General features: G+C 46.0%; 1 protein-coding gene and 4 non-coding genes across 6 annotated transcripts; all 5 read right to left on the bottom strand.

Annotated features, from left to right (window-relative positions):
• Nucleotides 1–297: 297 nt before the first annotated feature.
• LOC131186611 (uncharacterized) lies at nucleotides 298–3,667 on the bottom strand. Of its 2 annotated transcripts, none has more exons than XR_009152396.1 (2): nucleotides 2,686–3,155; nucleotides 298–2,093 (listed from the first exon to the last, which is right to left on the bottom strand). XR_009152396.1 is itself a non-coding variant. In XM_058160371.1 (2 exons), the coding sequence occupies exons 1-2, from the start codon at nucleotides 3,463–3,465 to the stop codon at nucleotides 1,702–1,704; spliced, it is 690 nt and encodes a 229-aa protein (XP_058016354.1). In that variant the 5' UTR covers nucleotides 3,466–3,667; the 3' UTR covers nucleotides 419–1,701. The 2 variants fall into 2 exon arrangements, 1 of the variants encoding a protein (XP_058016354.1); XM_058160371.1 differs by lacking the exon at nucleotides 2,686–3,155 and adding an exon at nucleotides 3,168–3,667 and having other exon boundaries at nucleotides 419–2,093.
• Nucleotides 3,668–9,423: 5,756 nt separating this feature from the next.
• On the bottom strand, nucleotides 9,424–9,491 carry LOC131186904 (small nucleolar RNA SNORD31). Its single transcript, XR_009152438.1, has one exon. It is a non-coding gene; the product is annotated as a small nucleolar RNA SNORD31 (small nucleolar RNA).
• Nucleotides 9,492–10,301: 810 nt separating this feature from the next.
• Nucleotides 10,302–10,366, bottom strand: LOC131186900 (small nucleolar RNA SNORD29). Its single transcript, XR_009152435.1, has one exon. It is a non-coding gene; the product is annotated as a small nucleolar RNA SNORD29 (small nucleolar RNA).
• A 1,405-nt stretch (nucleotides 10,367–11,771) lies between these two features.
• Nucleotides 11,772–11,843, bottom strand: LOC131186902 (small nucleolar RNA SNORD30). Its single transcript, XR_009152437.1, has one exon. It is a non-coding gene; the product is annotated as a small nucleolar RNA SNORD30 (small nucleolar RNA).
• A 223-nt stretch (nucleotides 11,844–12,066) lies between these two features.
• Nucleotides 12,067–12,194, bottom strand: LOC131186905 (small nucleolar RNA SNORD22). The gene has a single exon (XR_009152439.1). It is a non-coding gene; the product is annotated as a small nucleolar RNA SNORD22 (small nucleolar RNA).
• Nucleotides 12,195–12,436: the final 242 nt, after the last annotated feature.

Below are 12,436 nucleotides of genomic sequence, written 5' to 3'. Positions count from 1 at the left end.
TCCTGCCTTTATTATTTTTATAAATAACTCAAGGTGGCAAAGATACCTAATACTTCATCCTCCTCCTATTTTCCTCCTAACAACCCTGTAGGGTTGGGCTGAGTGAGAGACTGGCCCAAAGTCCCCCAGCCACGTTTCATGCCTGAGGGGACTAGAAATCACTATCTCCTTTTTTCCTAGGCTAGTGGCTTAACTACTAGGCCAAACTCCCTCTTAGAAATCATGCTTAGAAGTCATTAGAACTGGAACAATAAAAGTCCCCTTTAGCCAATCTTCTGGTTTTTTTTTTCCTCCCTCTTTTGTCTATTCCTTAAAACAGGGGTTTCAAAACTAAAGTCAGAAGTGAAGATAGTCTTGTATAAAAAAAGAAAAATTCCACTGATCAGAAATAAGCATAGCAGAGATTTCAGCAGAGGCTTACTTTATTTCAGAAGCCCCCCCCCCAACAACATGGCAACATTACATAATTTTCTTTTGATTCCCTTTCCTCCCAACATTTTAGATAAAGAGTTTTGACTGAATCTACAATGGATGTCTTCTCCCAAAAATATAGACTTCCAAAAACAGACAAGGAAAACCTTATAGATAAACAAAGGAATGGATAGAGAACAGTGAACAAGAGACCACGGAGCCCAGATAAATATTGCATGACATGCCACCATCCCGCAACGTTCAAGGTTACATTTCATGAGGAAATACAGAGACCTGATTTCAGAAGTTTTTACCCCCGCACCTTTTCAGAAGATTGTTATTCCTTTCGAGGACATTTTAAAAGTCTAGTGAAATCTGTCCTACAACGGGGATGCGCCATCTTAATATATTTTTCTTATGCTTAATCCCAACAGCCAAGATTACAAGAACAACACAAACGGAGAGAACGTCCAGCCTGTAATAAGTTCGTGCGTTCTGCAGAAATTACGAAGATCCTATCAGCTGCCTGCAATTACTGCAGGTTCTAGTCCCACCAGGCCCAAGGTTGACTCAGCCTTCCATCCTTTATAAGGTAGGTAAAATGAGGACCCAGATTGTTGGGGGGGCAATAAGTTGACTTTGTAAATATACAAATAGAATGAGACTATTGCCTTACACACTGTAAGCCGCCCTGAGTCTCCGGAGAACGGCGGGATATAAATGTAAATTAAAAAAAAAAAAATCTCAGGTAAAAGAGAAAAAGAGGTCTTCAAAGCATTGCATTGTTTTTGCTAGTTGAAATCTCTTCTTTTAGCAAGCTAAGTAATCGCTTGACATTGGTGGTAGGTTTGCAAAACTTTGTAACAGACGACACCAAATCAGCCCCATCTCTTTATAGGTAGTCCTTGACTTATGACCATAATTGAGCCCAACATTCCTGTGGCTACGTAAAACATTTGTTAAGTGAGTTTTGCCCCGGTTCTTGCCACGGTTGTTAAGTGAATCACTGCAGTCGCTAGGTTAGTCACACGGTTGTTAACCAGTTAAAACTATCGTCCCAACATTGCCGCCTGGAATAGCATTCAACGCATGACCGAGTGTGCGCAGCTGTGGCCTGCACACGCCTGCAACATATCCTATGTCTTCGCTTGGAGCAATTGAAACATTGCCAAATATAAATGAATCCTGCAGAGGAACCGGTCCGAAGATTGCCTCAGCAGCTGAACTCAAGCTTGTGTGGAGCCCTTCATCTTCCTCCTGGTAACCTTGCAGAAGAAACCCTCCATCTGTTTAGCCATCAGGATGAGGCAGGCTGCGCCACAGAGTGGCCAGGAAAGGTGGGCAGCGCAGACTCAATTGCAGGTCCTCGCAGGTGTCTCCTTCCGGACACGCAACTTTCACGCACATTTCGGCGTCTCGGCCTCCTTCGGCGTCGCGGAAGGGCTCCGTCACATCAAACCGGACGCCGCAGGCTTCCACGTTCAGCAACCGGGGGTCCCGTCTCTTGGACCGAGGTTGCAAGAGAGGATGGGGCCAAGGTGGAGCAGTGAGGAGGAGGCGGAGAGGGAAAGGCCGGCTCTGATCCAGAGGCTGCTCCAAGTTCAGCAGGACGAAGGCTTTGGTGAGACGGACGCCTCGCTGGCAACGGAGACGAAGCACCCAGCAGAATTCCTGCTCTGCCCCTGTGAGAAGAAGAGAGGCAGTATGTTGTAAACTGCACAGAGTCACTTAGATGCGATAGGCAGAGGAGAGGGGAGGGGAGAGGGAAATAGAGGATAAAAAAAGAAGGGAATGAAAGGATAAAAGAAGGAAAGGAAAAGATAAAAGGGAAGGAGAAAGGAAAGGGGAGGGGAGGGGAGGAAAGGAAGATAAAGGAAAAGAAAGGAAAGGGGAGGAAAGGAAAGAAAAGGGGAGGAAAGGAAAGGGGAGGAAAGGAAAGAAAAGGAGGGAGGAGGGAGGGAGAAAGGAAAGGAAAGGGGAGGAAAGGAAAGAAAATAGGAAAGGGGAGGAAAGGGGAGGAGAGGAGAGGAAAGGAAGATAGAGGGGAGGAAAGGAAAGGGAGGGAAGGGGAGAAAAGGAAGATAGAGGAAAGGAAAGGAAAGGAAAAGGGAGGGGAGGAAAGGAAGATAGAGGAAAGGAAAGGGGAGGGAAGGACAGGAAAGGAGAGGAGAGGAAAGGAAGATAGAGGAGAGGAAAGGTAACAAAGAAACGAAACAATATCATATAAAGTATAAGTTATAGTCTATAAATTATAACGTAAAAAAATTAAAATACCCAGCCTTCCTTTCTCAGTTGATCTAATTCACACCACCAGAATTTGGCTGGAAGCCACAGAAACCCAATTCATCGCAATTTTAAAAACTGCAGATTTCCCCTAAGTTACAACACCAGACTTCAAACGGAGTTGTATAAACACGCTTCAGATTTCCTTCACGATCTTTGCAGCTTTCTTCTTTCCTTGCCCATTTTAATTTAGAAGCGCTAACATCAGATCCAGTTGGGACTACAACGACCATCAGTTTTATGGGGGACCAAAGATTCCACGGGAATCGATTGCAGAGGACTCCCCTCCTATTTCGAAACCCCCCTCGCCAGGAACTCAAAAGCCCTGGGAACGGGGCCCCCAGACAGCTGTTGTACAGCTGCCAGTGCTCCAGGGCGGAGTCTCCAAAGCCCATCCCCTGCTTGGGTCTGATTGGTTGCAGAGCTGGCATCCAGTCGGAGCCTGGCACCCATCCCATGGCCCTCCCGCTCACCTTGCCTGCCTTCGTTGACTTTCAGCGACGTCGTCATGCTCTTGAAGTCGCCGGATGCCAGCATCGCCGTATAGGCTTCGTACGCGTGGGAGGTGCATCGCAGCATGCAGCTGCTAAATCTGGGCTGCACTGGCAGCTGTTCCTCCGGCGGCTTTGCCGCCGGGCTGTCATCGGCAGGGCAAAGCGCCGAGGGCCGCCCACCGGTCGGTACCTCCGTCGCCAGTTCCCAAGTTCCGACATAGCCCAGAACAGCCGTGCCCAAAAGGATCCAAAAAACGACCAGCCCAAAATGACCCATTGCAAGTTTTCCGGACAGAAACCAGCATGGCGAGGACGAGCGGAGAGGGCAGGCCGAAGGGCTGGATCTCACAGCCACAACAGGCCTGAACCTGTTCCTTCAGCCTGCGTGGATTCCTCGGCCCCTGCCAGCTGCTGGGAGGGTGCCCAGAGCGGCAGCTGCCAACGGCTTTGGAATGCCAGGCGCCAGAAGGGGGGGACCGGAGACAGGGAGGGAGATTAAAAAAGACCGCTGGGGGCATAGCCAAGTTATATAAGATGGGAACTTGCAATCAACCTTTTCCACAGATTTGTCCCACCGTTTTTTTGTGCAAGTCCGAGCAGGTTGCTAACAAGAGCAGTCAAAGGCTTTCTTTTGCTACTTGCCTCTTTTCTTGACCCAAGGCGTTGCGTGGCATGAGGTATCGCGCATTCCCAAGGGTCTGAAAACATGCCCAGGTTAAGATCTTGGCTTACCAACGTTTTGTCTAGCGATTGTTCGAATTCACAACGCTGAAAAAGCAACATGCGGTCATTTTTCAGTGGCGACATCCCCATCGTCACGGGGATCAAAGATCCAAAACGCACGAAGGCTGTGAAACCACTCTACATTGTTACGTTTGTCTTGTTTTCTCGTTTTTTAAAAGGTGAAAAATGTTTAATAAAAGCTATTTTTTTTAAAAAAAAAATCTCTGGTGTGCACTTAGGACAGTTGTAGTGTGCTGGGATTGTGTGATCCCTTTTTGCGACCTTCCGACCCGTCGAGGGTGGGGAAGACCCACTTGTGTTACTTAGGAACTACGGTTCACTTAACAACGGTGGCGAGAGGTTACAAAATGGGACAGCTCACTTGCCTACAGAGATTCTCAGCCATCCAGGACGTGCTGAAGGTGCTTTTTCAAAGCAGATTGAGAAGCAAAACGCCTTCAAAGAAAAACCCAGAAAGTCCAAAAAAGCACCTTTGGGTCACGGAACAGCTGCTTTTAAGTGCAAAATGGCCAGTATAGAAACTTCCAGAGTGCCTGTTTGACCTCTCTCCTACACCAAATGACCTTTGCCGAGGGTAAGATATATAGTAGTATCTATAAAAAAAAATAGTATCTAAATAGTACCAAGCCACATGGTGGAAGGGTTGGAATTGTCTGCTTATCTCAAAAGATTTTGGAGTGGTGTTAAGAACAAAAATGTACTTCAGAGTACAAAGTTAACACATTATTTTTCTGATTTATCCCTAAGCCACCGTATCCTGAACATAAAACGTTCTCAGGAACTGTGAAGGTATAGAAGCTGGAGGGCTGTTGGAAACGCTTGCAAAGGAACGAAAAAGCAAGAGAAATTGTTGAGTTCTAGTCCCATTTTAGGTATGAAAACTACCTGAGTGACTTTGGGCCAATCACCAGGATACTGGGAGTTCTAGCCCCGTCTTAGCCATGAATGCTGGTTGGGTGACTTTCCGAGGAAATCGCTAGGAAGATGGTGAGTTCTAGTCCCCCTTTAGCCAGCTTTCGGCCAGTCCTTCTCAGCCCAACCCACCTCACAGGATTGTTGTGAGGAAGGAGGCATTAGATTAATTGTTACCCAATTAGATAAATCACCCTCCATCCATCCAGTTACGAAAACAAACGAACCATAGCATTTTTTCCCAAACTAGTGTATTTATTAATAGCAGCAACTTTATACACATTTAAAAGAAGTTTACCATACACAGAATGGATTGCCAATACATTTTTTTTTCTGACATGTACCAAAATGTTTTTAACAAGTGGGGGGAAAATCCTGCAGATATCCCCCAACTTCAGAAGTTTCATCCGGTTTTCTAAGTATCAGCAAACTTTTTTTGTTTTGGTGCCTCCGACTTAAATGTACTAACAGCATTGGTTACATCAGGCCTTGACCACTGGGATAGATGTAGCATATTGGTACACCTCTTTTATCGCATTCTCTGGTTCAACATCATTCTTATTTATTTAATTTATTAATTTAATTTATATACCGCCCTTCTCCTGAAGGACTCAGGGCGGTTTACAGCCAAATAAAAACAAATATCACAAAAATTCAGAAACATTTTAAGAAATCAGGCCAAATCAGACTACAACTATAGTAAAACCCCCATTACAACAACATTAAGCTAGCCCTGCACGATGAAACAAAAAAGTCTTTAGCTTGCGTCGAAAGGTCCGGAGGTCAGGGAGGCAGCTCATTCCAGAGGGCAGGAGCCCCCACATTGAAGGCCTTAAAAGTGGTAACCAACACCTTGAATTGCACCCAGACCACCGGAAACTAGTGTAGATTACGCAGGAAAGGTGTTACATGGGAGCCTCGAGTTACTCCCTCAATTACCTGCGCAGCCGCATTCTGAACCAGTTGGAGCCTCCGGGTGCTCTTCAAGGGGAGCCCCAAGTAGAGAGCATTACAGTAGTTCAGGCGGGAAGTGACCATGCATAGGGAATCCCGGTCTAGGAAGGGATGCAACTGGCGTATCAGGCGAACCTGATAAAAAGCTCCCCTGGCAACGGCCATCATATGCTCTTCTAAAGACAGCCGTACATCCAGGAGGACGCCTAGATTGCGCACCCTCTCCATGGGGGCCAATGACTCGCCCCCAACAGTCAGCGATGGAGTCAGCTGGTTGTACTGGGGTGCAGACATCCACAGATTCACAGTCTTGGAAGAGTTGAGTCGAAGCCTGTTTTTCCCCATCCAGACCCGCACGGCCTCCAGACACCGGGACATCATTTCCACGGCCTCGTTGGGGTGGTTAGGGGTGGAAATGTACAGCTGGGTATCATCAGCGTACAGATGGCATCGCACCCGAAAACCACGGATGATCTCACCTAGCGGCTTCATGTAGATGTTGAACAGAAGAGGCGAGAGAACCGACCCCTGTGGCACGAGGCACCTTGCGGCCGATCTCTGCCCTCCTGCCAACACCGTCTGTGACCCATCAGAAAGATAGGAGGAGAACCACCCCACGGTGCCCCCCACTCCTAAGCCGTCGCAGCAAGATACCATGGTCGATGGTATCAAAAGCCGCTGAGATCTAATAGGGCCAGGGCAGAGAAACAACCCATGTCCCGAACCCTCCAGAGATCATCTACCAACACGGCCAATGCCGTCTCCGTGCTGTACCCAGGCCGGAAGCCAGACTGGCACGGGTTAGGATAGACAGTTTCATCCAGGTACCGGGGGAGCTGTCGCGCCACCACACTCTCAACAATCTTCACCACAATACGAAGGTTGGAGACGGGACGATAGTTCGCTAAAGCAACTGGATCCAGGGAGGGCTTCTTGAGGGGCCTCACCACTGCCTCTTTCAAGGTGGTAGGGAAGACACCCTCCGTCAAGGAAGCGTTGACAATTCCCTGGAGCCAGCCTCGCGTAACCTCCCGGGTGGCCAGTACCAGCCAGGAGGTACACGGGTCCAATAAACATGTGGTCGCATTCAGCCTCCCCAGTCCATGTCCTCGGGAGCCACAGTATCGACCGCTTCCCAGATAACATCCTCAAGACCTACCTCCGTCATCCCATCTACCCAATCAGCGTCCAGACCATCCCGAATCCGAGCGATTTTATCGTGCAGATATTTTCCAAAATCCTCAGCACGCCCTTGCAAGGGGTCCTCTCATGCTCCCTGGTGGAGGAGGGAGCGGGTCACCCTAAACAGGGCGGCTGGGCGGTTATCTGCCGATGCAATAAGAACGGAAAAATATTCACGTTTTGCGGTTCTTATCGCCACTAGATAGGTTTGAATATGGGACCGTACTAATGTTCGATTGGATTCAGAATGACTGGCCCTCCAATCACTCTCTAGGCGTCTTTTCTGGAAGCTTAATATCCACAGGAGCTGATACACTGATACAATCTAACATATTGTATTTCTCTAATAATCGTTTTATTTTCTTTGTTTGACGTACTATATATAACTCCCTGTTGTTTTGTTTATCTCTACACCTAGGTAACAAGAGGCTTTTTAGCTGCAATTTTTTTCCCAACTGCCTGGCAAGAGTGAGCTTGTGAGTACTGTTTACTAATAAAATATATGTCATCCACATACCCTAACAGCAAACACTGTGACATCTTCTAGTTATAATAGTTTTTAAAAGAGAACCCAAAACATATGGGTTCTTTGTTTTGTTTTGTTGGGGGGGGGAGAGAAGCTAGTAAAAATATTTCCAGCCAATCTTGAATTTTAGATGTTACAGGTATTTGAAGACAGCTATCAAACCTTAGTCCAAACTGCCAAAGGCCCTTCCTGGCAAACGTCCAAAAGCCACAAAAACAAAGACATGGACAAAGCCGAAGACGCAGCTACAACGTTGTTTTCCGGCAGAGAGCTCAAACACCACTGCTGGTCTGTTTTAAGCCTTATGGGAGGGGCCAATCATCTCTTGAGTTTGCTTCAGCTGCTCTTGCCTTCTGGCAGCTCTTCTCATTCGTGCATTAGGAAGACAGCCCTCATCCGGGCCTTCCCCAGCCTCCAGGACTGGCCCATGCTCTTCCTCAGCCTCATCGCTGTCTTGGCTCCCTTGCCAGCTCCGCAGGCTGCTGGCAGACCACAACAAGATCGAAACTTGAGGAGCTGCTGAAGTAATCTGTAAATTACAACGTACGTTGACTCTCAAGGGTCAATGAGAATAAATATGCTTTTTTTTTTTGAGTACAAAGACTGCAAATTTGAACTAGGGAGGTGATGATACACAAGAAACAAAAAATAGCAATATCGTCCAACCCCCTGCTTAGGCAGGAAACCCTACACCACTTCAGACAAATGATTATCCAACCTCTTCTTAAAAACTCCAGCGTTGGAGCATTCACAACTTTTGAAGGCAAATTGTTCCACCGCTTTAGTTTTAACTGCCAGGAAATTTCTCCTTATTTCTAGATTGCTTCTCTCCTTGGTTAGTTTCCATCCGTTGCTTCTTGTCCTGCCTCCAGGTGCTTTGGAAAATAACTTGACTCTCCCTTTTTTCTTTGTGGCAACCCCTCAAATATTGGAAGAGTGCTATTGTGTCACCCCTAGACTTTCTTTTCACTAAACTAGACAAATTCCTGTCCATCTGAGATTTCAATCTGTGTTCTTGGTAGCTTGTTTCCACAAAAGCAATCTCCCCCCCCCCCGCTTTTTTTTTTTTTTTTACTATTATGTCTGGTGTTAGAAATGGAGTCTCACCTCTTCCAGTGGGAAATAGCAGATTTCAGGCTCTGCGGGGTCCAGCAAAAACCCTCTGGGAACCACCTGTGCAAGGAAAAATATGGCAGGACCAGCATGTGTTAATTCTGAGCTTAAGAGGGAAAAAAAATGCAACATGTAAAGGAGGCAGGCAAGCCATAAATTCTCAGACTGACCTACAGTAGTGGCCAAAATTGTGGAAACCTTTTGGAAAAAGTGCATTTTCTAAAACTAGCTAATAACACCACTTTATTTTTGGGAGTAATACCATAAAAAATTATATCTCAGTCGAAAAGTAATTTAATCAAGAATGCAATGCAATAACTTTTATGAAGGATTTGCTTTTAGAATAGCACAGGATAAAGAAGAAAAATGAAACACATAGAAAAAATGAGGTAAGACAAAAATGATCACCGTAGAAAGATGAGATATACAAAAACGATCCCCATGCCAGTTAATAGTTGGGTAACCTTTAGCAGGAATGACGGCCTTACAACGTCTTCCCATGGAGTGAACCAAGTCTTTGAGTTCTGCAGCTGTTCTAATGTGAAACCAAGATTGAAGGATGGCTTCTATTAACTGGGTTTTATTGCTGGGTCGCTTCTGACTAACCAGTTTCTTAAATTGGCTGCATAGATTTTCCATTGGGTGATGGTCTGGGCTATTCCCAGGTTATTCCAGCAGTGGAAGAGGATTATCTTGAAACTCCAAAAAACAAGCGGTGCCATTAGCCATCAAACCTCAAAAATACATTTTTTCCCAAAAGATTTCCACAATTTTGACCACTACTGTAGAGTAGAGCCGGCTTTGGGGTAGTCAGAGGGACCACTCAGTCACAGGAAATCAGACTGGGGCGGTAAAGATCTCATCATTGAGAGCCAGCCAGGACAGGCATCAGAAATCCCACAAAAATCTAGCTTACACACCACTAACCACACAATTGCCCCGAGCCACAGACTGTGATTTAGCGAGAGCTATGAATCCAGGTAGATTTGTCAAACTCTGCTAACTTTATCTTGTCTACAGATAGTCCTTCACCTACAACCAGTGGTGGGTTTCAAAAATTTTTTTACTACTGATTCTGTGGGTGTGGCTTGGCAAGGATACTGTAAAATCTCCATTCTCTCCCCAATCCAGGGAGAGGTTACTGCAAAATCCCCATTTCCTCCCGGATCAGCTGGGACTCGGGAGGCAGAGACTAGATGGGGGTGGGGCCAGTCAGAATTTTTACTACCGGTTCTCCGAACTACTCAAAATTTCTGCTACCGGTTCTCCAGAACTGGTCAGAACCTGCTGAAACCCCACCTCGGCTTACAACCATTCATTTACTGGCTATTCAAAGTCACGACGGCACTGGAAACTTTCTTGACTTGTGAACATTTTCACACTTATGACCCCATGGGTTACCTGATCAAAATTCAAGTGCTTGACTCGTATTAACAACTCACGGAACAACTGTCTCGGCAACAGAAATTTTGGACTCAATTGTGCTTGTCGAGACTTAGGTGTATAGGCAGGAAAATTCACTCACCTACGTTTTGGGCTGTTCCTTGCAAGTTATTTCCTGCAGGCAGAAAGAAAAAAAAAATGCAAAACACGTGTACAACCAAACATCAGCAACACAATAAATACAGCAATAGAAGAAAACCCATCAGGAATCCAGCTTATAAGATTCATCATCTTTTGCAGTTTTTCAGGCAGTTCCTGATGTTTCATTTTGTTCAAAGTGAGCTAGTTATATTCATCATCAAAACTGCAACACGCAGGGATGACAATGCACATTTATTTATGTCTTTTAACGACCCCTGTAAATTCCTGGCATCGGGATGTGGAGCCTGGACAACTGAATGGAGCTAGCCGAGTGTTTTATTGGCTGGATGCCCTTCCTGTTGCCAGTGCGGAGTTTTGTTCAGCAGATACATTCTCAGGGTGCCCAGAGAGAGAGAAATATTTGCCGCTACCTAGGATCGAACTCACAGATTGTGCGGTGAGAGTGCCACCTCTAGGCCACTGCACCACTCACGAGAATGCCAGTTTATGTGTTAAAACCCACATCCGAAATCTACTCCCATTTCTTCCCAATTTTGTTGTTAGCTGCCTATAGGGTAGACCCGCAGCAAGATTGGTGGCAAATAAATTTAACCAATAAGTTTTATTCAAGTTTCAACCTTCGGGATGTCTAGATACCTGACCAAGGCTGAGATCTAGGTCTACCACCCCTTCCTAGCTCGCGGGCCATATGAAAAGTCACCGGCCGGGCCAGATTTAACCTACGGACCGTAGTTTGCCGACACATAGAGTAAAGCTATCTCGAGGCATTTCTTACCTGTTCATTCTCCATCATCCAGAAACACTGTGACCGACTTCTCCAATCTGTAGGAAATAACGTTATCATGAATACGTAAATACACCAGCCAGGTTAAAAATTCTGGTTGTTATTAATCAGTTAATAGAAACCCGTTTGTGAGCCAGTACCAGCCACCCCAACAAAGAAAAATCTAGCAATTAAATTTGAGGTTCTCCTTCTATCACGAAGCTCAGGTCTGTTTTCACTCTCAAACTGATATGCTGTAAACCAGGCATGTCCAATTTTGCCAATCTTAAGATCTGTGGACTTAAAAAGGTAAAGGTCTCCCTCGCTAGTCATACGGGCTAGTCGTTCCCTACTCTAGGGGGCGGTGCTCATCTCCGTTTCAAAGCACAAGAGCCAGCGCTGTCCGAAGACGTCTCCGTGGTCATGTGGCCGGCATGACTCAACATCAAAGACGCACGGAATGCTGTTCCCTTCCTACCAAAGGTGGTCCCTATTTTTTCTACTTGCATTTTTTACGTGCTTTCAAGCTGCTAGGTTGGCAGAAGCTGGGACAAGTCACAGGAGCTCACCCTGTTCCGCAGCACTAGGGATTCGAACCACTGAACTTTCGATCGACAAGCTCAGCATCTTAGCCACTACGCCACCACGTCCTTAATGCTCCCAATTTAAGAACCTTTAATATTTGTAGACCACAAACTCCCAGAATCCCCCAGCCAGCCATGCTGTAACTTTTCTGGAAACACCTGCTCTATAAAGAGATTCAAGAAAGCAGGAGGAAAATATTTGGGGCACCAATAATCTCCCCCCCCCCCAACCAAACCTCAGACTGGCCTAGTTCCCAACCGATGCTCAGATTCCGATTCTCAACAGCAAGATTCAGCCGAACGAGATTCCAAGTGTTGAACTCATCATTATCAGCGGGAACCAAGCACCGGTTCTACAAAATTTGTGAATTGAGCAGCTGGAAACTTACTTTGGTCAAGCAGGCAATCTTCCTATTACTTCAAGAAGGTTCATTTCCTTTTAGAAAGCTGTTGAAAGAAATGATGAAGATGTGAAAAGAAAAAAAAAAGCAGGAATCGAGATTCTCGAGAGTATTTCTTGGGAGACAAAAATGGGGTTAGGGGTTAAGACGCCCGGTCCCGTCAGACAGCTCCTTCCGAAGCGAATTCATCCTCTTTTCCATCGGCTGGCGCCAGTGGGTTCAACCTTTCCAGGTTCTGGCACCAGACAGACGGTAAGACGCGATAGGTTTTCATCACTGGGACAAGGAGTCGCCGATTTTAATAGCCTCCCATCTTTTCCTGTAATTTTTTTTAAAAAACGGAATAGAATTCTTTGTTGGCCAAGTGTGATTGGATGCCCCAAGGAATTTGTCTTTGGTGCGTATGCTCTCATACGCGACGCTCAAGTTTTTAATGTGTTTATTAAATTTATAGGACTGCCCCATCTAACCCAGAGGCGGCTCGCAATAAAAAAAAAACAACCAAGAGAAAACATTTTTATTGA

The sequence above is a fragment of the Ahaetulla prasina genome, chromosome 17 (genome assembly GCF_028640845.1).
Source record: "Ahaetulla prasina isolate Xishuangbanna chromosome 17, ASM2864084v1, whole genome shotgun sequence".
Lineage (NCBI taxonomy): Eukaryota > Metazoa > Chordata > Lepidosauria > Squamata > Colubridae > Ahaetulla > Ahaetulla prasina.
This window is presented reverse-complemented; position numbering and strand designations above follow the sequence as displayed.

What these genes read in the sequence shown, in the direction of transcription:
- LOC131186611 (XM_058160371.1), bottom strand. Translation starts at nt 3,465, where the DNA reads ATGGGTCATTTTGGGCTGGTCGTTTTTTGGATCCTTTTGGGCACGGCT. An exon ending in AGTCAACGAAGGCAGGCAAG is followed by an intron (nt 2,094 to 3,167) that starts GTGAGCGGGAGG and finishes TTCTTCTCACAG; the next exon opens with GGGCAGAGCAGGAATTCTGC.